The 25,407-nt window shown below is 33.1% G+C and overlaps 4 protein-coding genes and 1 long non-coding RNA gene across 9 annotated transcripts; 4 read left to right on the top strand and 1 right to left on the bottom strand.

Annotated features, from left to right (window-relative positions):
• Positions 1-89: 89 nt before the first annotated feature.
• On the top strand, positions 90-1,000 carry LOC123681596 (cytidine deaminase-like). 2 transcript variants are annotated; one of them, XM_045619785.1, is made up of 3 exons: positions 93-231; positions 288-420; positions 474-1,000. In XM_045619785.1, the coding sequence occupies exons 2-3, from the start codon at positions 366-368 to the stop codon at positions 875-877; spliced, it is 459 nt and encodes a 152-aa protein (XP_045475741.1). In that variant the 5' UTR covers positions 93-231; positions 288-365; the 3' UTR covers positions 878-1,000. The 2 variants fall into 2 exon arrangements, with proteins under 2 accessions (XP_045475740.1, XP_045475741.1); XM_045619784.1 differs by having other exon boundaries at positions 90-420.
• Positions 1,001-1,813: 813 nt separating this feature from the next.
• Positions 1,814-5,642, top strand: LOC123681597. The gene is made up of 2 exons (XR_006747695.1): positions 1,814-2,009; positions 5,212-5,642. It is a non-coding gene; the product is annotated as an uncharacterized LOC123681597 (long non-coding RNA).
• A 3,632-nt stretch (positions 5,643-9,274) lies between these two features.
• On the top strand, positions 9,275-12,323 carry LOC123683009 (cytochrome P450 9e2-like). The gene is made up of 4 exons (XM_045621907.1): positions 9,275-9,594; positions 10,332-10,824; positions 10,882-11,599; positions 11,764-12,323. The coding sequence occupies exons 1-4, from the start codon at positions 9,404-9,406 to the stop codon at positions 11,934-11,936; spliced, it is 1,575 nt and encodes a 524-aa protein (XP_045477863.1). The 5' UTR covers positions 9,275-9,403; the 3' UTR covers positions 11,937-12,323.
• A 319-nt stretch (positions 12,324-12,642) lies between these two features.
• Positions 12,643-16,056, top strand: LOC123683008 (cytochrome P450 9e2-like). Its single transcript, XM_045621906.1, has 4 exons — positions 12,643-12,998; positions 14,348-14,840; positions 14,913-15,633; positions 15,838-16,056. Exons 1-4 carry the CDS (start codon positions 12,808-12,810, stop codon positions 16,008-16,010), a joined length of 1,578 nt encoding a protein of 525 aa, XP_045477862.1. The 5' UTR covers positions 12,643-12,807; the 3' UTR covers positions 16,011-16,056.
• A 182-nt stretch (positions 16,057-16,238) lies between these two features.
• On the bottom strand, positions 16,239-23,544 carry LOC123683007 (sodium-independent sulfate anion transporter-like). 4 transcript variants are annotated; one of them, XM_045621902.1, is made up of 10 exons: positions 23,120-23,544; positions 18,448-18,639; positions 18,141-18,350; positions 17,860-18,080; positions 17,619-17,796; positions 17,403-17,567; positions 17,024-17,326; positions 16,642-16,949; positions 16,415-16,565; positions 16,239-16,359 (listed from the first exon to the last, which is right to left on the bottom strand). In XM_045621902.1, the coding sequence occupies exons 1-10, from the start codon at positions 23,169-23,171 to the stop codon at positions 16,313-16,315; spliced, it is 1,827 nt and encodes a 608-aa protein (XP_045477858.1). In that variant the 5' UTR covers positions 23,172-23,544; the 3' UTR covers positions 16,239-16,312. The 4 variants fall into 4 exon arrangements, with proteins under 4 accessions (XP_045477858.1, XP_045477861.1, XP_045477859.1 ...); XM_045621905.1 differs by lacking the exon at positions 23,120-23,544 and adding an exon at positions 21,899-22,028; XM_045621903.1 differs by lacking the exon at positions 23,120-23,544 and adding an exon at positions 20,989-21,133.
• Positions 23,545-25,407: the final 1,863 nt, after the last annotated feature.

The raw sequence follows: 25,407 nt of genomic DNA on the forward strand, positions 1-25,407 counted from the left end.
ATCGTATACTACTCTTTGTCACTTTATCTATGTCACAAGTGAATTAATTATATTCTATGACCACTCGATTACACGTCATTTGATATATTGTCAATATTTCGAAATTTCCAACTTTTAATTCAAATGTAAACACAAATATCATATTTTGTTAGCAAACCTTTTCAAATTATCTAAGTTTTTTTCCTTTTTATCATAATAATATCTTATTTAACATTATGAATGGAGATAACGGTATTTATCAAATATTGGATAGGATTAAAATGTATTTAACTATTTTCCATTTCAAGTCCAAGGTAACTACATGAGATATCTCGAAAGAGAATTGCTCACTAATCCGTATACGGTTAAATTTATTTCCATTTCTAATGGCTGCCAATAACGACCATAGGATCTGCAGAATCCAAAAATTGGGAAATTTAGGTGAAAATCAGTTGGAGAAATATTGACTTTATAATGTACATTGTCTATTTTAGGGAGCGACATTCAAAATCTGCTGAGAGAAGCTGTGGAAGCGAGGTTATCATCATACTCACCTTACAGTAAGTTTCAAGTTGGAGCAGCTGTCTTAGCAGAAGATGGAACCGTATACAGAGGATGTAACATAGAAAATGCATCATTTCCTATTGGAATATGTGCAGAGAAAACTGCATTTGGAGCTGCAATTTGTTCAGGAAGAAAGAAATTCAAAGCTGTGGCAGTAATAGCAAGCCAAGAAAAAGGATATACAACACCTTGCGGAGGCTGTCGACAATTCATGAGTGAATTTGGAGAGGTGGACGTGTACATTTCGAAACCTGAATTGAATGATGTTCTAGTCACTACTCTGGGAAATATTTTACCTCTGAAGTTTGAGGTTTGTGAAGATTATTCTTTTTGATGTTGATATAATAATTATTACAATGTCATTATGACTTGTTAGTTAAGTATATGAATGGACATTATTTATTATAATGGATTTAAGTAGTGAAATATTCATGAATCAATATACCATATTGCTATTGTATGACTGTTTTATTGGGACTAATTTTCATTGTGAAACCAGATTTACTTTGGTAGAGATAATGAATTTGAGAAAATATATTATCATAAATGTTTTTGTCACCAATTCTATCAGAATGTAGAGAAAAATTATATTGTTTTCTGACACAAAAAAAAGAAATCAATTTGATGGATTCAATCATAACTTTATGGAAATTCATTAGATATAAAATAATGAAACAATCCACTAACCTAAAATTAGTGAAAATCACTTCATTTTATCTAAATTATCAATGTAAAATATTTTAACGAATATGTCTGAATTTTTCTGTTGAAACACAATAATAGATGATTGAAAATGTACAAAAGATAAACTGTACAAAGCGCATCCACCAATAAGTAAGAAACTCAAAGAGAACATTCCGTGAAAAGTATCTGGAATAGATTTTCGTAAGAGATCTCTCGACGAATTGTCCGTTATACTCACGAGGAGTTCGAGAAATTTAGTCTACAACATTCTAATTGGCCAAAAAATATTCATACCAAATTCCATTTAAATCGGATAACAATTGTGGAAGTTAAGGCTGTTACAAGAAAGTGCAGACACACATACAGACAGACTCGAATTTTTTCTCAGGATGGTGTAAAAAGCAAGATTCTCGTTCTAAAAAGTGATCGAAAAGATTCTTTTGGCTCTGCTTGACTCTAAAGCAATAAAATATTCTGCAAACTCTTGAGGTAGGTCCTGGTTTTAGCGGTTCTATATTTGAACGTCTCCCAGGCCTAATACGATCCTGTGGTGACGTTTGGCACACCTTTTCTTCGGTGGCATTATTCAAGAATCGCATGCATCCTACCTACAACAGTTACTAATTTAGAATCAGCGTATAAGTTGGGTTAGAGAATAATAATAAGCTGCGGGAAAGTACAGATCCTATTGTTGCAGTATATTTCGCGCACTTCTGTTAAAGTTGGGCCAAGTTAAAGTGACGGAGATTTTAGTGCAGGTACCAGGTGCGGAAAATAGAGAGGTAGGTGCAAATTTAATGCTGCAGACTTGAATTTTAATTGAGATTGATTTCAAGTGGAAGATTGAAAGCTATTTTGGTCCGATGACTATTTATTTCTATGGTCTTCTGTGTTGTTTTATTTTGAGACGGTTTCTTCAGTTGCTGTTCTTATTTGGTAGTTTATTTCGATAGTAAATTATTGGAATTTCTTTGAAAATTTCGTTCAGTTTCTTTTCACAAGTGATTGATAATATCTCGCCTTTTTCGAAGAGTCTATGAATCGTCACTCTGACATATTAAATCAAAATTGGTGAACATAGATGAGTATTCATTGAAGAAAATTTGAATTAGATGTCAATTTGACATCTTATACATAGAAGGCAATTCAAACATAGAGTAGTAAACTGAGATTTTTGAAAACATTACAATTTTTAGAAGATTACCGTTTTTTTTTACCTTATCGTGGTGAATTTGATATGTTCTGATCGGACGTCAGGATTTATTGACTGTTGAATATCCATTTTTCTCAGTTACCCTGGAAATAATGATTCAAAAACGAAAAAATCAAGGCTTCCGCAACCTGTGTAGAACGAACAAGATTGAAATCTTCAAGGCTATTCAAAAATTATTAGCCTAATCTTGTTAACTCCTCTTGATCATAGTATTTTCCGGATTTATTACGTAAATTGCAGTTTTGTGAAACATGCGGTGTGTTGTTTAGTTATGTAGAATAACTTTTGTGTTAATGATTAGGTAGGTACTTAGTCACAATTTTTAAAATTCTTTTATAACTGGACAATGGTCAGATCGATAAGTTTGTAATAATTTAGCAACAGTCATGTCGCTTCCTGTACAATAAACAATAAAGCATTACCAATATTGGCAAACAAGAACAATGTCTTGATTGGCTACCCATAACTGAATTATGAAAGTGCAATTACCAACAATCTATGTATGATCATGTGGAGTTTTTATTAGTTTTGATGCCGTATTTTTTTATTGTTATTCAAGATCGTGGAACTCATTAGTTCATACCTATTTCACTGGGGAATGTGTAGGTTCTGAAAAGATGATAGTTGGTGAGTTTCTTCGATTATTTTCAATTCATTTGCTGCAAGAATAATACTAAAAAATAGGAAAAAAAGAAAATTATATAAAATTTTTCTCCTTTCGATGTACGCCTTTGCACAAGTTGAGGTATTTCCTATGGACTTATGTTTAAAACTGCCTTTTAAGGGTGCTACAACCCTTGGAAGCTGATTAAAGATTTTATCAGTTTTTCATACAGGGTGTTCTACTATCGACGCGAAACTCTAGTACGGTTAAACGCTAAAATTTTCGATGATACTCTTATTTATGAAAATAAGCCAATTCCTTCAACAACACCGTACTAATTTGAATGACAATTTATTTGTTTGGATTCCGAACACTAACAGGAGAACCAAAAATGGCGGTGTGTGACGTCACACTAATAGAGCGTATTAGAGCTACAATTTCGAATATACAGGTTGTACCAAAAAAGTTTGAATGACCAAACGTGTTTTTTCTTACGGAACACCCTGTTTTTTATTGAATTTTCAGATTGCGTGGAATAAATGAACCCAAGTTTGTTTTTTTGGTACATCCTGTGTATTCAAAAATTAAGGATTTTTGGGCAAGCTCGTGAAAACACTAAATATCCTCGTATAGAGATATTTATGTGGAAAATTTGCAGGATTTTTATTGCACTGTGAGCTTATCATTTACGTCCATTATACCTACAATCAACTTCCTGAAAACCCATTTGAATTAGGAAGAAATCAAGTTGATAAGCCTATTCGTGGTTGATTGAGATATTACTTTTTTTTTAGGTTCGATATAGGAAGTAGTGAATGTCAAATCAAACCGACAAATTAGGTCTTGTCTTATCTCTCATTTTAGTCAGGATATGATTTACCTAGGCCTACTTAATTTGAATGCCGGTCTAACAAAACAGTTTTCAGATAACCATACCAGCACATGTTTGTATTTGCAGAAATTAGTTCGTACGTTTTTTCGATATTTTGTGATTATTTGTGATAGACAGGTAAAAAACACACTCAGTAATATTTCATGCAATTTTGCTGACCGTACTTTATACTGAAAACCTTTTTTTAAACGGGTTTGATGGAACATTTTTAATATCCCTAAAAATCAAGTCTTTTTTGAAGAATCATGTAGCATTTACAGTTCCTGTTCCTGTTCAACTATAAAAAACTTTATTTTTTATGTAAATGTTCAAAGAGGTTTGTCATTCGTTATTTTTATCCATTATAGAATCGACAAACTGAAACATTTTGAACAAATTGAATGTTAGAAGATGTTACTCCACTTGAGTATACCAACATGTGTGGGACACATGTGTCAACAATAACAACAGGACGACAAAAACAATCTGTTTGAGTAGACTTTTCAAATGCTGACGTAATTGAATATTATTGTGCCTTATTTTTAGTATTTAGTTTGCCATCTCTAATAATCTATATTCTTTGCATTGTCTCCCAGATTTTGATGAAATCTTTCTATATTTCATTATAATTTCTGCGAATTATACCTAATTACCTAATTGTTCTAATTTAATTTTTTTTTATTGATATGTTGTTTGTATATCTAACATGCTAATGTTAGTACTTTTTGAAATTAGATCAAAATCAGATATAGGGAAATTTCGAATCAAGCAACAAAAAACATCAAATCGGGCATCAAAACAATTGAAATAATGAACTTGAATATGCTGATTCTGATTTAATCAAATTCCAAATTCCAATTATCTTTTATTCATTTATTCAACCAGGGCAGGGACTTTAAGCAATATTTTCATCTTTAATCAGGCCATTTGCTTTGATTTCTTATTCCCAACGTTCAAAATTAACGGACTTTCAACTTTTTTTTCTATTTTTTTGAATTCAAAATGAAACGTCTTATTGTAAAACCCTTTATTACAATTATAAGTTTCACATAATCAAGAAAATTGTTCGCAAGTTCATCCAGAAACTGCGGAAAAATGGGTTTATTTTAGGTTGGAACCGATAGATGGCACTGGTGAGAATTCTTACTCCAAACTACGTGACTGTTGGATTTCTCACCAAACCAAAAACTTGGAATCTCATGAAGTTTTTTATTCCTTTTTTGAAAGATAACTTAGATTTTAAATTGTTATATTTTTTCTTTCGATCAGTATTATTCATTTTTGCTTTTGTTGCAGGTACCATGGGCCTTAAAGGAGTTTGCGGAAAAACCATATCGAGATTGTCTTACTACGCTTTTATTTTTGGACTCAATGTTTGTTTTGGATGCGTCATATTCTTTATGTTGATTAGACACGTCTTTGCCAACATGAATTCAGCAAATGGGAAAAGATACAGATACGCGATTTTTTGACGTTTTCTTATATGGAGAAACTAAAACTAACTTTTTATTTGTGAAACAGAAGTCTGAAATGTTGTTCCTTGTCATACAAGGGTATTTTTTTTATATGATGTAGACAATTCAATTTTTTGTTTAAACTGACGAATGAGTTTGTTGAAGAATTCACATACGTGCAAATAGCATTCTATTCTTAAGTATGTAGATTATGTAATGCGTTGTACTTAATTTATTCAGTAGATAATAAAGTTATTTATGTTGTATTTTTAATGATGGAGGTATAAGCGATAAAAATCGCTCAAGATTGAATTACAAACTTTCTTCATGCATTCATGAATTTTTTTGTCGACAAGATTACAATTTTATGTTCGTTATGTATGAATCGAAATAAAAACTTGGAAATTCTGAATATTTCGGTTTATTTTTTTTCAATGATAATTTATGCAACTTAATCAACTGTGAATCGTTGTAACTACAGTTTTATAAAGATATATTGTAGATACATCGTACATTCATATTTAGCCTTCAATTATTCCACAAAAACATACTTGAAAAATTTTAATTGGAATAGTCAATCAGTAGGGAAATGAAATGAATATTAAATTCTGGGAAAATTCTACTTTTTGGAGTAAAGATTACGAATTTCAATTAACATTAATTTTTAATGAGTACGTATGAACTATGGGAGGTCAAAATATTATTGTTAATAAAAGGAATTATTACATAATTAAAAACAACATGACTATTATAAGAAGTTTTAAGTTTTAGTTGGAATTTACAAGATTGAAAAGAGGCTATTTATCCAAAAAGATTCGCGGAGCTTAAAAGAGTGTATCAACGTTTTACTTCAAAAAAATCTCGAAATTTTTTAAACTGACCTTTATTTTTTATTCAAATTAGTGTTAAACTTATGTGACTAATATGTCTGTTCATTGTGATGAAAACAATTAAACTCAGCTCATACTTGTGGGAAATGATCAATTTCATATATTATATGTGTCACTTACCTTTGATTCAATAGAACATCTCAAAACTCAAGTTGAAAATGGAAATTTGAGTTCGTTAAAAATATCGTTAAACTGAAGAATGTGTGGTATATCCTAAAAAATGTGAAAAATACTGATAACAATTGCTATCGTTGAAATGAATTTTTACTCATTATACAGTTTGTTTCATGAGTGAAAGTGAAGTGAAAAAAATCAATATTATACTTAGACTATTACGTCTTATAAAAAGAATATTTTCATAAAATGCTATGGCAATTGGAAAAGTTTACCACAACATTTGTTGATGCGAAGTTTTGTTCCATAAACTGAAATGCTTCGTCTACTATTTCCTTCAATACAAAGAACAAAATTTCTAATTCAATAAGACAAATATTATGAAATTTACGTCAGCTGTCAAAAACAACATATCAATATATAAAACAATACGCATCGTGAGTATTAAGCATTCGTTTAATAATACGCCCTTGGAGGCCACATATACCTATACAACTGCCCCCCTGCCCCTCGCTGGGTACGCCCATGCCATAAAGCAATAGACTTAACGATTCTCTTTTCTTCTGCTTGAATTTTCTATGGTTCTGAGAATGCTATTACCGAATATTTCCCTCCTGTCAAAAATTCTATGTAAATGGAGAACAATTATCGAAAATTACAGCAAATATTTCCCTCCTGTCAAAAATTCTATGTAAATGAAATGCAATTATCGAAAATTACAGCGATAATTGCATTGTAGGAAGCGAAATAGCACTGCGATAATTGTTCATTGTTCATAGCTGCATAGTTTCTATGAATCTTACACAGTTTGAATCTGTGGTACCTATGGAATCTATGTCACTTTGACAAGTTAACAGTCACAGATAACAGAGTTTATAACAGTTTATTCGGGAAATATTCCCCGAATTACACTCGTGCATCAAAATGAACGGATAATTTCGCATTCCAGCCCTCCACCTTCGGTGCCGGGCTCTTTCTACAAAAAAGAAAATGAACTCATGCAGTTTTTAAGTTCCTTCATGGGACTCACAAAAGGCCTTTTTCGTACTAGAATATTAATTGAATACATTTCAGGAGTTAATTACATAATTGGTGGATGCTCCAATGACAATAACTGCCTTTATTGAGCTGCAATTGGTCATAAACCTGAGTCCATTCAGCCTATAGATGAAATATTTGCATAGATGACTCTCATGGAAAACATTTTTTCTCAGATTTTTGCCTTCCCCAATGATTAGGTAATTTTATACATATTATTGTTTACATAGTCGATCTAAAAATCCTGCTAAGCTGAAATAATTGATAGACTTCAACAGTTTGAGGTCTTCAAAACAATATTTTTCAATAGATACTTATCACAAAAACCTTTTTTTGTATTAGAATATTAATTGAATACATTTCACGAGAAAATTACATAATTGGTGAATGCTCTAATGACAATAACTGCCTTCATTGAGCTGCAATTGGTCATGAACCTGAGTCCTTTCAGCATATAGAATCTAGATGATCAGGAGTAATTCACATGAATGGTGGATGAATAAATATTAAATGCCCTTGATTGAGCTCGGAATTGGTCAGCAGCCTGTGTCCTCTTGCCTGTAGATGAAAAAATACATAGATGACACTTATGGAGATCACAATTATTCAGTAAAATTCTTTTTCTGGAGCTTGGATGTCTGGAATTTTGTTCATTTTAATGAAATGGTAATTATATACTTATAAATGATTGTGCTAAGGAGAAACAATTCACCAGCTTTTGGTCTGCAAAACAAAATTTTCAATTTTTGCCTACTAAAATCCTATCAACAAGTTTTTTTGTACTAGAAGAATCATTGAATGCTAATGAATACTAATAAATGCCCTTTATTGAGCTTAGAATTGGATAGCAACTTGAGTCCTTCAGCCAGTTGATGAAAAAATACATAGATGACACTTATAGTGATCACAATTATTTAGTTGAATTCTTGTTCTGGAGCTTGGATATCTGAAAATTTGTTTATCCTCATGAAATGGTAATTATATATTTATAATTGGTTGTGCTAAAAAAAAAACAATTCAGCAGCTATTGGTCTGCAAAACAAAATTTTTCAATTTATGCCTGCTAAACATCTTTCAATAAGTTTTTTTGTACTGGAAGATTAATTAAATGCATTTCAGAAGTAATTCATATAAATGAAGGATGAATTAATAATAAATGCCCTTCATTGAGCTCGGAATTGGTCAGCAACCTGAGTCCCCCAGCCTGTAGATGAAAAAATACATAGATGACACTTATGGAGATCACAGTTATTTTGTAAAATATTTGTTCTGGTGCGTGGTTGCCTGGAAATCTTCATGAAAAGGTAATTATATACTGGATAAAATGAAAAAAAAAAGCTTTCATTGAGCTTGAAATTGGTCAGCAACCCAAGTCCTCCTGCATCTAGATGATTCACTTATGGATATCACAATTATTTAGTTGAATGTTTGTTTTTGAGCTTGGTTGTCTGAAAACCTGTTTATTTTCTAAAATAGGTAAATATATACTTATAATTGATAGTGCTAAGGAGAAACAAACCTGCGAAACAAAATTTTTCGAATTATGCCTACTTAAATACTCTACCACTAAAACATTTTTTTTGTACTGGAAGATTAATTAAATGCATTTCAGGAGTAATTTAAATAAACAGATGATGAACTTATGAATATAGATAAATAAGATACATACATGAAACAAACCGAATAGCAAAAATAAAAAAAAATTAGAGGTTGAATTAGAAGAAAAATACAAATTTAAGGCTGCTTTTATCAGAATTTTTTATCTGATCTATCCCAATATGCCCTACTTCATTTGACTAAAGATAAAATAGCGAATCGAACTAGTGCAGTCGCAGTTTTGTAAGACCTTGACCATTCCGATTCTTCTACGTCAGTCATCACCTAGTTCAATGAACGAACTGCGCTTCACGAGATTCTAACATTGTTTATCAGCGATCTCCAACAAGTGAAATAAAGCATAACATAACGGAGATATTCACGAATGACTGAAACATGATTTTCACTGTTTTCGTTTTGATTTTGATCGCGTATGTGGCAAATAGAGTTATACCACCCATATATTATTGGAAAAAGAGGAATATCACTTACGTTAATCCTTTGTTCAGAGTGTACCAAGTGTTTTTCGGAATAAAATCATTTGCTGAGATTGTGCAAGAGGCTTATAATGAATATCCCGATAAAAGGTAAGTGAAAACATTTTTTAATCTTAAAGAATCGACTTCATTCCTCAACATACTCACCAATGACTAGAGGAGCGTAGGAATCCTTTAACTTTTCAATACTTTTTCTGTAGAAAGTTTCAAATTTGCATTCGAAATATGTAGGCTTCAATCTCGGCAATAATTTCTTCAATAGAGCCACATTTCTTTTCCTGGAGCTTCTTCTAACTCTTGTTGTCAATAGAGCAAAAAGTCTGAATAAGCTAGTAATAATAAGCCATTGCTTTGGTTCCACAGTATTCAACCCAACTTATCTCGGGTTAAGTTATGCGGTACTGATGATCCCTAACAAGGGTGAAACCGGTATATCGCTACTCTCCCTTGATGACATGCATTCTCCTTGGGTTACTTTCGATTATGATTCCTACGTAATATCGCGGAAGTCTTCTGTTTGACGATGGTTATGTTGATGGCATTTTTGATGATACATTAATCAGATAGATAATTAATATCGTATGATATCATTACATACTTGAAATTGTACTTCTTTTTCTTTTTGTATTCTCTTCATTCATTACCAAGTATCAGTTATTTTATTTATCAAATTCTATTTAATTCATTTTCTAATCAACAATAAATATTCCCTATCTTCTGAAATTTTGACACATATCTTTTGAAGCTTGGTACTAATGTGAAAAACAGTACCAAATTTTTAACGAATGGTTATTCAGCTTAAATGAACATAACTTGCTTCTTTTCAGGTACTATGGCAGTTACCAATTCCTCAAACCATCTCTATTCGTCAGAGATCTGGACCTCATCAAACAAATCACAATCAAGGACTTCGACCACTTCACCGATCACGTGGACATCCTCAACAGCAACAACGACCCTATATTCAGCAAGAACCTCTTCTCCCTGAAAGGTAAGGAATGGAGGGAATTGAGAAGTACACTAAGCCCAGCTTTTACCAGCTCAAAAATGAAGGCTATGTTCGTTCTGATATCCGAGGCCTCAAAAAAGTTCGTCGAACATTTTGAGGCCAAGAAGGAGGAGATCATTGAGGTAGAGATGAAGGAGACGTACTCAAAGTTCACCAATGACGTCATAGCTACATGTGCCTTTGGTATTAACTGCGACACCTTGGAAAACCCTGAAAATGAGTTTTTCACGATGGGGAAGGCAGTTACTCGTTCTACTTTTTTGAGGATGATGAGAGCTCTTGTGAGAATGCTCTTTCCAACCATCTTTGAAGTAAGTATCATATAAAATCGACATATGATACAGCGCTTTGATGACTTAATCTTCTAGGTCCTCAAAATACCAACATTTCCAAAAGATGTCACCAATTTTTTCAAGAAGATCATAACAGATACCTTAACCACAAGAGAAAAAGAAGGCACAATAAGACCTGACCTCATTCATCTCCTGATGGAAGCTAGGAAAGGAAAACTCCAACAAGAAACATCTCAAGTTACTGAAGACACAGGCTTCGCCACTGCTCTAGAGGTTAAGGATACGAAGATAAAGTCCGACTTAGAAATCAGTGATGACTTGATCACCGCTCAAGCTTTGATATTTTTCTTGGCTGGCTTAGAAACCTCATCAGCTCTCCTCAGTTTTCTTTCCTATGAGCTGGCTAAGAATCCAGACATTCAGCAGAAACTGATCAGTGAAATAGACGATAATCTGTCTTCTTCAGAAGCGTCTATTTCTTATGAGAAACTGGCCAAGATGAAGTACTTAGATCAGGTGGTTTCTGAGGCCTTGAGAAAATGGACACCTGGGTTTGGCTTGAATAGAATCTGTACCAAAGAGTACACAATACCACCTATTAAGGAGGGCGAAATACCACTGACCCTTTCTAAAGGCTGCTTTATCACTATTCCAGTGATTGGAATCCATTATGATCCTCAGTTCTTTGAAAATCCTGAAGTTTTCGATCCTGAGAGGTTCAACGACGAGAATAAAAAGAAAATCGTTCCAGGATCATTTATTCCTTTTGGTTCAGGTCCTAGAAATTGCATAGGTGAGTGGAATAACCTATTTCTACATATAAAGGGTATTCCTCAGGGGTCCCTCTTAGTGCCAATATTATTGTATTCCTCTACTAAGTAATTACCTAATTTAAATTCTTTGGATATAATTAAACTTGTTTCAATTAGGTTTTAACTGAAGCTAGAATTTTTTCAGGTTCTCGTTTTGCTCTCTTGGAGATCAAAGCAGTTATAGCCCAACTGCTCAACAAATATGAGATAACATTTATAAAGAAGACTCCTGTACCTTTTAAACTCAAAAGGACATTTGGTTTGATGATGGAAGGTGGAACTTGGTTAGGTTTGAAAAGAAGATCTAAGGATACTTAAAAATAGATAAAAGGGAGCCTCGAACTTCTATTCCTCAATGCAAATATGGAAAAAATAATGTTATGGAAGGAAAAATATCGTTCGAAAATAATTGAGAAACCAGTTTTCGCTAAGAAAATTTCATCATTGGAATAACAAGATTTAATTCATTCTGATAGAGTAGCAATTTCAAATAAACACAGAAAAAACTCGTATGTTTTGCGTAATTTTTTACTCAAGTGATATAAATTGATGATACTAGTATTATATCCTGATATTTGTATACAAACATTGATATAAGTGAGAAAAAACTTGAACCTATTTTGTTGTAATTTTTTATTGTATAATTATCTTTTTTTATTATTTGTTGTTTGAATATATATTATAAGTATTGTTGTTCACAATTAATGGACTCTCACTGGAAATTCATGAAACATATAAAAGACAGGTCAAAACAAAATTGAAATAATAGAAAATGTTTTCCAAATTAATTATAACTGAAGATTACTCAAAATAATAATATCTACTGTATTCATTTCTGACTACATGAAATTCATATTTTATACGATTAAATAAAGGAGTGCAAACAAAATAATGACCAAAACTACCAAAAATAGGATCAATATAGGTGTTATCGGAGATCCCAAATCCATCGTGAAGATTTTTATTAGAATGGAACCGTCCAATGTTTACCAATAGATAAACCTGTATTGCATTACTATATCTAGTAGACCTTGATGCCCATTGCTTCCTGTAGATCTCTCATAATTCAGTTAATTGAACCTACTTGACTCAATGGGATGTGCATTTTGAAAACGAGTGATATTTACGAGTGAAATAAGCGAGAAATTAGTCGCTGTAAAAGTCGGATATATACACAAAAATTTGAGACATGATTTTCCTTATTTCTGGTGTGATTGTAATATTGTATTTGTTGAATAAGTTACTGCCTTCTGCTACGTATTGGAAGGAAAGAAATATTTTTTATGTGAGTCCTTTTTATAAGGCTTATCAAACGTTTTTCGGGAAAGAGTCTTTCGCTGAAATTGTGAGACAGATTTATGAGGAATTTCCTGATAAAAGGTAAGCTGAGTTTTTTCTTGAAGAACTTACAGTATTTATTTTTTGGGAACTTAGAATTGTCGATGGGATTCTTGAATATATTATTGTTTTGGTATATTGTTTTCTATTTTTCCATCCCAAATTTCAATCCAGAGAATGAATCGCTAGATATATAACAGGCCAATTGGTAAGTCCACGGTCTACCATAGTAAAATACATTTTTTTTGCAGAATTCGATTTTATTATTCAACATAGTTGCCTGCGAGGGCGATACAGCGATTATAGCGATCGTCCAACTTTTCGATACCATTTTTGTAGTACGATCTGTCTTTTGCTTCAAAATGGGCCTCAGTTCCGGTGATTACTTCTCCATTGGCGCTTAATTTCTTTCCAGCGAGCATTCTTTTGAGGTCTGAGAACAAGAAAAAGTCGCTTGGGGCCAGATCTGGCGAATACGGTGGATGCAGATGCAATTCGAAGCCCAATTCATGCAATATACCTTGCGCATTCCAGAATACTGATGCCATAACCTTGTCAGCTGACCGTTGTGTTTACCTCGCTTTGGATCTGGTTAATGGTGTGCAGTCCACTCAGCTGACTGTCGATTGGACTCCGGAGTGAATTGATGGAGCCATGTTTCATCCATTGTCACATATCGACGCGAAAATTTAGGATAATTGCACTTAAACAGCTTCAAACACTCCTCAGAATCATTAACACATTGTTGCTTTCGATCGATTGTGAGCTCGCGAGGCACTGATTCAGCACACAGCTTTTTCATGTACAAATATTCGTGAATGATATGATGTACCTACACGTTCAGATGATATCTTCACAATGTTTGCTATCTCGATCAACTTCACTTCACGGCCATTCAAAATTATTTTGTGATCTTTTTTTATTTTTTCGTCGGTGACAGCATCTTTTGGGCGTCCACTGCGTTCGCCGTCTTCGGTGCTCATTTCACCATTTTTAAACTTAACATACCAATCAATGATGGTTGATTTTCCTGGTGCAGACCCCGGAAACTCTTCATCAGTCCAAGATTTGGCTTCAACTGTATTTTTTCCCTTCAAAAAGCAATATTTTATCAGCACACGAATTTTTTTTTCCATCTTTTTTCAAATAACAAAAGTAGCTACACTCACAACGCAATATCTCACAAACTAATGGTCGGGCTGCTATCAAATTTTAATACTCATCGTTTGAAGGTTGGTACCAACTAAAAATTATATGGATTTAATACTAGCACCGCCATCTGTGCATCAGTCCGGGGACTTTTCAATTGGCTTAATAACTAAATGATTTTGCCCCTTTTTCTTGAGCTACATATAAGATCAAAAATAATTGACCAAACTGTATTCTTTCAGATACTTTGGAAGTTACCAATTATTCAACCCTTGTCTCGTTGTAAAAGATGTGGATCTCATCAAGCAAATCACCATTAAAGACTTTGATCACTTTACTGATCATGTGGACTTAATGAATACAGACCACGATTCGTTATTCAGTAAAAACCTCTTCTTTTTAAAAGGCAAGCAATGGAGAGAAATGAGAAATACGCTGAGTCCAGCCTTCACAAGCTCCAAAATGAAGGCCATGTTCGTTCTAATATCTGAGGCCTCCAAAAAGTTCGTCCAACATTTTGAGGCTAAAAACGACGAGATCATTGAAGTGGAGATGAAAGATGCATACTCAAAGTTTACAACTGACGTCATAGCTACATGTGCCTTTGGTATAAACTGTGACACCTTGGAAAACCCTGAAAATGAGTTTTTCACGATGGGGAAAGCAGTTATAAGGTCCAATTTCTGGATGATTATCAAGGCTTTTTTGAGGACGATTTTCCCAAGGGTTTTTGGAGTAAGTAACACGCTATCCCATAAGGATAACTGAGCTATAGGTGCTTTTAAAATTCATACATTTATTTTCCAGTTTTTCAGAATACCAATACTTCCCGTGGAAGTCACCAATTTCTTCAAGATGATCATTTCAGATACAATCAAATCGAGAGAAAAAGAAGGCACGATAAGACCTGACCTTATTCATCTTCTGATGGAAGCTAGGAAAGGAAAACTGCAGCAAGAAACATCTTCTCAATCTACGGAAGACACTGGTTTTGCCACTGCTCAAGAAATTAGGGATTCGAAGCCAAATTCCGACTTAGAAATAACCGATGATTTGATCACTGCCCAAGCTATACTATTTTTCTTAGCTGGTCTAGAAACCTCGTCGTCTCTGCTCAGTCTTCTATCTTATGAGCTAGCCAAGAATCCAGACATTCAGCAGAAACTCATCAGTGAGGTTGATGATAATCTGTCTTCTTCAGAAGATTCTATTTCTTATGAAAAACTGGCCAAGATGAAGTACTTAGATCAGGTGGTTTCAGAAGCTTTGAGAAAATGGACTCCTGGGTTTGTCTTGGATAGGCTTTGTACTAAAGACTACTCTATACCAACTGTTAAGGAAGATGAAGTCCCCTTGACCATTTCTAAGGGTTGTTATATCAATATACCAGTGATTGGACTCCATTATAATCCCCAATTCTTTGAAAATCCTGAAGTTTTTGATCCTGAAAGGTTCAACGATGAGAATAAAAAGAAAATTGCCCCAGGAACGTACATTCCTTTTGGTTCAGGTCCTAGGAACTGCATAGGTTAGTGTATATTTTTTTTCGTCCCTTTTTTTACTTAGTGCCATACGGCGTTCCCCAAGGCTCTATTTTGGAAACCAAATTATTCTTACCTGCTTAATAATTTTCTATGACAGACATTATCATTGTAGCTCCATTATGATTAGTTCAAATTATTTCATAGAAGTTTCAACTGAATTATTTATTTAGATTTCATTTTCGTTTCAGGTTCTCGTTTTGCTTTGCTCGAAATCAAAGCAATTATAGTTTTTCTGCTCAATAAGTTCGAGATAAAGTTCATAGAGAAGACTCCAGTTCCTTTGAAATTGAAGCAGGGCTTTGGCTTGTTGATAGATGGTGGAGCCTGGTTAGGTTTGAAAAAAAGGTCTAAAACTTCTTAGAAATACTTCGTGTTACAAATAGATATTAGAAATTATATTTTTTTAATATTTTGTTGAATGATTATGCCCTCATCTCATCAATTATGTAATAAGCTGTTTTAATCAACAGCAAAGATATTTCAGGTATTAAAATATCACATTTTATTGAAAACACCAAAAACAATATATTTAATAGCTTTCCAAAGAAATTAAAAGACATATCAAATAAAAATTCTGTACAATTTTTCATGAGTCAAATACTCTGAGCTCTTCCAATTTTCTGGAATCAAAAATCTTCAATTTCCTCCAACGTTGTGGACTGCTCACGTCACAGATGATAGTGATGAAAAATCACTACTTTCATTGATTTCTGAAAGGAACATTAGTAGAAACAATAGCTTGAATTTTTTTATAAGCATACTAACTTCTTATAGCGTCTTCAAGTGAAGTATCGACAATTATTTGGACCAAACTGGCATCCATGTTGAGGAGTGTTTGCCTTATAACAGGTTTGAGATCGATAAAGAGCAACCTTTGATTTCTTTTCTCCACCTCTTCTCTTAAAATTGAGAAACTCTAAAAGTGGTATTGAAAATTATTGATTTTATCTTCCAAGATACACAAGACTTATAGCAAAGTGATGAAATCTCACCCTAGCAACTGTAGCATCAATATTTCCAATATTTTTCCCATTGATCACTACAACAATTCCTTCAACGGTGCATGACTCAGCTATGATCTTTCTTAAATACTCAGCTGCAGGAAACTGCACGTAAGTTTTAGGAGAAACTAGATAGACACATCTTCCACCACAGGTAAGCTGTTCTATAAAAAATTTTGGACGTGCACTGCTGTACAGGACAAATAAAAGGTTGCAAGAGATGCCAATGAGGATGCCATTCTCCAGGCTCCAGAACACACCAACCAAAAACGTTACCAACAGAGGTATGAGATCAGATTCTGAAAAAAAAATTCAACTTTTACTTTGATACGTGTGGTAGATGTATATTAGCAAAATTGATCACTTTACGTACTTTTTGTCCTCCACAAAACGACGAAGGCTTCAAAATCGAACAGATAAAACATAGCGCAGATAACAACAGACGCTAAGGTGGCTTTTGGAATGTAGTAAAAGGTTGAAGTTATGAATGTCAAGGCTAGAAGTACGAGTAGTCCTGTTATAACACCTCCAAAGGTCGTTATAACACCAGATGCATTGTTGACAGCTGTTCTGGTAAAGGACCCAGTTACAGGCATAGAGCTCACAAAAGAACCCATGATGTTGCAGGCACCAACAGCAAACATCTCTTGCGTAGCATCCAAAGTTTTACCTCCAGCTGCAAGAAAACATGGTAATGACTTTTTTGAATGATAAGTAAAGGTGTTGGTGAAATGATTAATTGAAGAACTCACCAAAGGCTTTAGCGATAGCCACAGTCTCTAATATAGCCACCAAAGGCGCAAAAATAATTGTTGAGCCAAGTTCTTTCGTCATATCAGAAAAAGAATAATTGTGTCCATGGTATACAGTAGAAAATGGAGGTAGTTTAAATGATGGAACACCCTCAGTAATATTTCCTAGAAAATAAGAACAATTCAGATGAGCTTTTATGGAAATTCAGTACTTACCAGTTATCCTGAAAGGATATTGTCCATCTGATTCTTCCAAAAGGTACGCTAGAACCGTACCAATTATGACAATAAGGGCATTTCTGGATAGGAAGAGCATAAATGAGGTTATAGAAAAGATGTTTCGACCTGTAGACAACTCAGGTCTATATTTCAGAGATCCTAATCTTTTGAACTCCTGCGAATAAAAAATCGAATTTTAAAATTGAAGAAGATAATGAGGTTTTCTTTTCTTCCTTACCCTCAATACCATCAAGGCAACAATGCTAAGAAGACCTAGAGTAGTGTCTGTCCACCTTATAGAATCTAAATTTTGGAATACAACCTTCCAAGCTTCAACAAATTCGCTAGATTTCTTATCTATACCAAAAAGGCTGTTGAGCTGGGAAGAAGCTATTTGTAAGGCACCAGCTGAAGTGAAGCCAGCTATCACAGGGTAAGAAAAAAATTCCACTACAAAACCTAGAAACATCGTAAGATCAAACTATCGTAAAATTCCTCAGGCTTTATGATATGACTCACCTAAATTGAATAAACCTAAAAGGAATATGATGCAGCCTGTTGTGAACGTACTCAACACAGCCATGTCTGGTCCTAAATTGTACACATGGCTTTGTATCATCAGAGACAATATAGAAGTTGGTCCTATGTTCAAATCTTTACAGCTACCGAATATGAAATATATAAAACATCCCATGAATCCACTGTATAGTCCATACACAGGATCCAAACCTATGGATACATTGAAATATTTAGATCTGAAGATTGTTGGACTAAGTAGGGACCCGTGTGGAACTCCCTTTGGTAAAGATTTATGTGATTTATTTACCTGCTACTTTAGCGTATGCTATGCCTTGTGGTATCTCAGTCAAGGCTACGGTGAAGCCGGCAAGGCAATCTTTCAAGAAGTAGGACAATTTGTACTTTGGTGCCCATTGTAAAAGTGGTATCCTTGTTTTTACTAGATCCATGGGACGAATTTTGTCCAACCACCTACCAGTGGTTGGAATTCTTGGAAGTTCTGAAAATTGACGAAGGTTTATTTAATTCTTCAGTTTAGAGACGCTACATTTGTTGTTGTTTGAAAAATGGATAAAAATCGTGTATTGGCGGGAGAAAATTACTGTGTAAGCAAAGCAATCACTTGAAATATGCTATTCAAACTCTGCTTCACCGAAAATAAGGGTTAAAAATCTATACAGAAACAAAATGAAGATAAGGTAACATTTCAATAGAATCGCACTTAATTCTTAAAATTTTTCGATTTGAGTTCCACCAGTGATGAAAGTTCTATTTGAATTTTATTGCATATCATAGCCATTTTATAGACTCCCATAAGCAATAAAATATTTGGAAAGATCTAATATCTCGAAAATATGGTGACATTTTTAGTTAATTGAAAAAAGGAATAAGATTTGAAAATTACAGTTGGTCCAACATTTGAAAATGAGTAGGTAGGTACGTAATAAATATTTATTTGAAATGAAATCGCTACTAAGCCAAAATGAAATTAATAGGCAATATTCAGAGAAATAATAAAAGTTCAAAACTTGAAAAATAATAAAAGGAAAAACACCTTTTTTGGGTAATTTCTGATGCTTATAGGTTCGAGAAAACAAATGAACGCCATGCTATGTCACCGGATATTGTGAAATGCATTAACCGTTGAAAATAACAAAATAAAATGAAAATGTAAACTTTATACTGATTCAGCATAAGTCTCTTCAATTCATCGACCCGAAAAAGAATGAAATGACTAAAATTGATGTAAAAAATAATAATTTCGAATAACATTGAATAAAACACCGGATGATTGACTATAACATATCAACGAAGTATCCTCGTAACACTTACTTTTTTATTATCTATTATATATCCACAAATCCATCTGGACCGATGACTTATCACACAACAATTAAACAGAATTTTTACATCAGCGGTAGCGTTCAAATTAATTTACGATATTATCATGTTTTCTTTAGTAGCAAGATAAAGCAACAATGCTATATTGTACTGTCGGTTTTTTCTATAAACAAAATTTACGTAGATAATCGATGGAATTCTGAGCTAGATCGAAATTGCTATGTTGGGAAAAAGACGATTTAGTTCATGCAGTCCTAAAACAGTGGTATCAAATAGAAGGATTTTGAGGTGGTCTGATGTTGCCAAATAAGGCAGAATTTCTTGTTATTCCACTGGAGATTTTTGTTTTGCGAAATTTTGGGAATCGGGAATTTATAACCATAATAAAAGATGTGTATTAACCATCTCTATTGGTATTAAATGGATTCGATCCTTACGTGATGGGAATTCATAATAAAAAAATGGAAACGCAATAATTTCCACGAATATTTATTTGGAGGAAATTATTTGGTTTTATTTTATTAGCTCTATTGGTTTTCACAAAGATTGTTCAGGTTTTTCACAACTTATGCTACTCATTTCATAAGTACAAATTATATTCGAGTTTTTTGTTTAACTTGAGCACTGAGTCGATATGCGTATTTTTCTTCATAGCAGATTTTTTTCCAGTTTTTCATTATTCCTCAAAAAAGCAGGTAGGTCTTATAATTTGAAATCAAATCCATTTTGACAAAAAATCACAAGGAAACTTTAGCAAAACTGCATCATCAGGAGTATCAGCTTTCGTTATCAACATTTTTTAATTCTGAATTGCTATTGATTAGGCTTCAGAAAAATAACGAAATAAGGCATTTTCGATATTAGAAACGAAATAAGTATGTACAATAAAACGACACCAGCTCCCATTGGCTTATCATTTTAGATCAACATACTGATCTGTTAATTTCGAAGGCTTAAATCAAATATGAAAATTTCTCAGAATGTTGAAAATCTTTATCTAAGAAATTTTATAAATTTCATATTCGTCTTTTCAGTTCATTCAACTGAAAACAGATTGGATTTCAGATATCTTGATTTTGGTCTCAATTAATCTCAATAAATGAAATGCAGACGATAAAATATGTGAATCTCTATATATTTTTTCAGTTGTGTTTATGGCATATTATTTATGAATTCAATAGAAAGATGCAATGTTGATAACTTATATTATCGACTTCAATCATATTCCACTTCAGAAGGACAATAAAAGATTTATAAGACCAATAATATTTTATTGTAGAAATTTTAACTAATCTGTAAACCCGGAAATTTTGAGAAACTTAAGGTTTTCCACATCTGTTCAAATATGATGTCATTGGTATCTATAAATGTGACATTCTCACGTATTTCACATATTGTTGAAACTACTACTTGAATATATGAAAAATAAAACATTAGGTACTTTACATGTTCAGCTGGAAAGTATTAACCTAGATTGTAATCTGTTATTATTAAAGCCTCAGCTTACCTGAATTCATATCACTTTCAACTCATTCTTTTCAAGCCGACTGCACGAAGATATCAATTAGAAATTTAAATTCGTATAGGTAGTCACATGGTTATGTTGTTGCAAAATAATGCTATAAAATTCAACGATTCATTCAGGATTTGTACGAGGTTTTGATAAGAAGTTAAATAACACAAACAATCTGTTGGATTTCATCTGGATTTCCCTATTGTTCTCAATGGGAAACCTTCAATCAATCAGAATTGTTAATTTTTTTTTTCATTTTGAAATAGCATGAAAACAGATGAGGGTTAAAACATTTGGGAATTCATCTAAAATTTAGCCCGAAAATCAGTGATTATCTTGTATTGATCCTCCTAATATGAATGTGCTACAAATCATTACTTTTTTTTAATTATCTGATTCAGTATTATTTACATTTCACATAAGAGAAGTAAATGCCAGTGTACTTAAAGCTTCGTACCTGTCAGGTTTCTTTTATGAAAAACGATTTCGTCTTCATTGTGACATTTTGTTTTGGTCTCATCCTGTATACTCGTACATTCAACATTTGCAAAACGTTGAGGTTTCACAGCTCAAGAATTATATAATTTGTTTTGATACCAAGGTTAGTCAACGGTTGTATTCAATTAAATCTACTTTTAACATCCTCAATCGTTTTGTTCAAGAGAAGAAAATTTTATCTGATTGGTAAATCTTCGATATCGAATAAAACAATATACACAAAGTTTGCATTTATATTGTATGAGCTGTCAGATGAAATATTTTAGTTACTTTAGTCTGAGCAACTGAGATACTAATATTTTAAATCCTCATTCCTTATAACTTGTTTTTGCACCTATTAGTTTGTAACCTTTTGAATTTAGTTTATTTTTTCGTGATTCTTGTTGAAAAATTGATTTCTTCTCACCTTTTAAGATATCTTAAGAATTTCAAGAACACATTGTTTGGTCATTATAACTTTTCGCACTTTTTCAGGACACTAACGAATATTTTGATCATTATCAATAAAGAAATAACAAAATTCCACGGTAATATGTACCAAAGGATTTCCTACAAGGAATAACCGATTTTTTATATCAAGATCGACCAAACGATGTGTTTGATAAGGGTTACACAGATAAAAATATTCAGGCACTCACTTACTGAAGATAATTGAGTGTCATGATCGATAAGGATAATAATCAGCTGAAAAATATCGCGAAAAAAATAACAATGAAAATATGAAAAAATTCGAAATTATCAATGTTAAAATTTAACAGTTGAAATATTCCATTTAGTTTTACCCCATCAATAGATATTCTCAATATTGTCCTTACATTATCTCACAGTTTCTTAAATTTGATTGCTTTCAATTTCTTTCTTTGATTTCAAACCTTTAAAATCAATGGATCGTATCCTCGAGCTAGAAGTCTTTTTTTTTGTATCAACCTTTATATTTGTATAGCTTTCATAGTTCCGTGTTGCAGCATGTACTTATAAATTTCGATATTTGAGCACTACAACGTTTAAACCTGATTCCCCATTCTCGTTCTCTTTTTCTGAAAAATTCTATTTTTCTGTGCTCATCGACAGTTGGGACTCTTAGATAAAAAAAGGTTCTTGACTATTTTCTATTTTTATATTGACACAAACCATACGATGTTATATCTTTTTGAAATCAGGAAAAATTAAGCTTTCAAAAAATGGCACAGGAATCACGTGTTCCCATTTGAAAAAACATAACTATGGGTAATAGCTTCGTAATTAAAACCCTTGTTAAAAAGATGAGCACACCACTGGATTTTACGTAGAAAAGTGCCTGTGAGATATTCTAATTTCAGAGCTCCATCATCAGTATTATAACTCGAAAACAAAAGGAGGTGGCCAAAAATGAGTATTACCTATTCTTGTTAGTTTCTCAGAAAAAGAGATCGAGAATGGGGTATCACATTTTGTCTATCTCCCCTGGTTTAAAAGTTGTAGTGCTAAAACATCGAAATTAGCCCACGCTGTAGAGTTGAAGAGATTCTCAATAGATGGCACCTCATGTTACCCTACACTAAAACTTCATGACTTGCGTTTGAGTTAGTCAGAGATCAGCTGCTACATTTTTAATTTTTTTCTTAACGTTCTAGCAAATTGTACTTACCACCATCTTTTTTATGTAGATTTTGGGTTGATGAAACACTTGACTCGGTCATATTTATAAAGATCAATCAATACTTTCATTCACAGAGAAAATCAATCATTCTCATCTATTCGACACTTGCATAACTAACATAAAATTAAACAGGTATTTCTTCTGCTGTTTCCGAGTTCTAAAAATATACTTTCTAGGAATTGTAAAACAATGCAGCGTTAACCGAGTAAAGTGCAATATGTTTTGTCCACTAAATAAATAATGGTCACTCTAAAACAACATTTCCGATTTATATATGAGGTCTTACATTCAGCTAATTTTCTTAGATTAAATTAAATTCGAGATAATGATGTACTAGAAATGTAGATTAGGAGTAGCTCGTTTTAAAATGCACGTTCAAGATTGAAGCACCTGATTATACGCAGATATAGGTGTACTCGAGAAAGAATCCTTGACATAGTCATTGATCTTGGAGAGAGTGCAACTGAAAAAGTTTTCACTTTCAAATATCTGTTGTCTTTCAGTCAAGTAGGTAGGTAAATTATTTGATGATGTGATCAATTTTATGACGATTTGCAATTATATATTATCGTTCAAAAAGCAAAGATCCCCCTATATATTTTCTTAACAAGTTTTGGAAATTTTGTTTTCTTGGTGATTTCAAAACTGCAGTGGAGATGGAAATATTCATTTGGTTGTAGAATGGTAATTTCAAGCTTCGTGCAAAATTTTATCAAGATTGGGTTACTAAAACCATACAATATTCAAGAAGAATATCGAAAAAAGTTGAGATTTTGGGTATTGATTTATATTTTTTGTTGATTTAGTTTCTACTTCTTACCTACAGAATCTACAAACGGCATTTTCTACTAGACGCATCCTTTTGAGGTGCTGCCTGAGGCACCTGAAGGTTGTTTTTTTAGAGCTATAAAACTTTAAATTGCAATAAAACAACGATGGATTATTAGATTGACATGAATTTTATTTATCCGCAAGATAATCTTGTGGCATTACATTTTAAATATGATTTCTGGCATATGACCGCCATGGCTGGCTCGGATGTAGTCCAATCTGGACGTCCAATTTTCGATTACTTTTTCCAACATTTGTGGCCGTATATCGGCAATAACACGGCGAATGTTGTCTTCCAAATGGTTAAGGGTTTGTGGCTTATCCGCATAGACCAATGACTTTACATAGCCCCTCAGAAAGTAGTCTAGCGGTGTTAAATAACAAGATCTTGGAGGCCAATTCACAGGTCCAAAACATGAAATTAGGCGGTCAAAAAACGTGTCTTTCGATAAATCGATTGTGGCACGAGCTGTGTGACATGTTGCGCCGTCTTGTTGGAACCACAGCTCCTGGACATCATGGTTGTTCAATTCAGGAATGAAAAAGTTAGTAATCATCATGGCTCTATACTGATCACCATTGACTGTAACGTTCTGGCCATCATCGTTTTTGAAGAAGTACGGACCAATGATTCCACCAGCCCATAAAGCGCACCAAACAGTCAGTTTTTCTGGATGTAACGGTGTTTCGACATACACTTGAGGATTAGCTTCATTCCAAATGCGGCAGTTTTGTTTGTTGACGTAGCCATTCAACCAGAAGTGCGCTTCATCGCTAAACAAAATAAAATGGACGTAGTGCGCGATACGTATTCCGCACAGAATCATTATTTTCGAAATGAAATTGCACTATTTGCAAGCCTTGTTCAGGCTTGAGTCGATTCATAATAAATTGCCAAACCAAACTGAGAATAAATCACTTGACAGCTGTTAAATCGGTCGCTATCTCGAACAGTAATGCCAACTTAAAGTTATATACCTCGAAAAAAAAACACTCATTATAAGGAAAAGGTGTAGCAGATACTTCGTAGATCTCGCAGTATCAAAGTTTCGAAGAAAATTTTTGGAATGATCCCACTCAGGAATATTCCACTAAATTTATTATACCACTCTATATAATTTGAGAGTAGAGTACTTTATTTTTTGTTTGGTCCTTCATGTTATCGATAATTACAAAATTCTTGTTGATTTTTAAGTTTTTTCTCAATTGTTACGGCGTGCAGAAACACCTCAAAATCCTTCATCAGATAATAATATTTTGATGACATTGCGACTCGTTTTTAAAGATTTTTCTATTTAATTTAATCAAGAAGTAAAAAGTAAACTGTCTACAACCTTATCTAAGGTTGTGTTGACCTTGTGAAAGAATTATTGTTACATTTCCTTAATTATAGGATTAACATCGATAATACAAAGTAGTGAAGATTAGTGCTATCATAAGACAGT

The sequence above is a fragment of the Harmonia axyridis genome, chromosome 6, assembly GCF_914767665.1.
Source record: "Harmonia axyridis chromosome 6, icHarAxyr1.1, whole genome shotgun sequence".
Taxonomy (NCBI): Eukaryota; Metazoa; Arthropoda; class Insecta; order Coleoptera; family Coccinellidae; genus Harmonia; species Harmonia axyridis.

Bases quoted from the DNA above. Each gene is read 5' to 3' on its own strand.
- LOC123683007 (XM_045621902.1), bottom strand. From the start codon at position 23,171: ATGACCGAGTCAAGTGTTTCATCAACCCAAAATCTACATAAAAAAGAT. The intron at 17,568-17,618 runs GTAAGTACTGAA...CTTATTTTCTAG, and splicing joins ATATCCTTTCAGGATAACTG to GAAATATTACTGAGGGTGTT. The intron at 17,327-17,402 runs GTGAGTTCTTCA...GTTTTCTTGCAG, and splicing joins GGCTATCGCTAAAGCCTTTG to CTGGAGGTAAAACTTTGGAT.
- LOC123681596 (XM_045619784.1), top strand. From the start codon at position 366: ATGGCTGCCAATAACGACCATAGGATCTGCAGAATCCAAAAATTGGGA. The intron at 421-473 runs GTGAAAATCAGT...TGTCTATTTTAG, and splicing joins CCAAAAATTGGGAAATTTAG to GGAGCGACATTCAAAATCTG.
- LOC123683009 (XM_045621907.1), top strand. From the start codon at position 9,404: ATGATTTTCACTGTTTTCGTTTTGATTTTGATCGCGTATGTGGCAAAT. The intron at 10,825-10,881 runs GTAAGTATCATA...TTAATCTTCTAG, and splicing joins TCTTTCCAACCATCTTTGAA to GTCCTCAAAATACCAACATT. The intron at 11,600-11,763 runs GTGAGTGGAATA...GAATTTTTTCAG, and splicing joins AGGTCCTAGAAATTGCATAG to GTTCTCGTTTTGCTCTCTTG.
- LOC123683008 (XM_045621906.1), top strand. From the start codon at position 12,808: ATGATTTTCCTTATTTCTGGTGTGATTGTAATATTGTATTTGTTGAAT. The intron at 12,999-14,347 runs GTAAGCTGAGTT...GTATTCTTTCAG, and splicing joins GAGGAATTTCCTGATAAAAG to ATACTTTGGAAGTTACCAAT. The intron at 14,841-14,912 runs GTAAGTAACACG...TTTATTTTCCAG, and splicing joins TTTTCCCAAGGGTTTTTGGA to TTTTTCAGAATACCAATACT.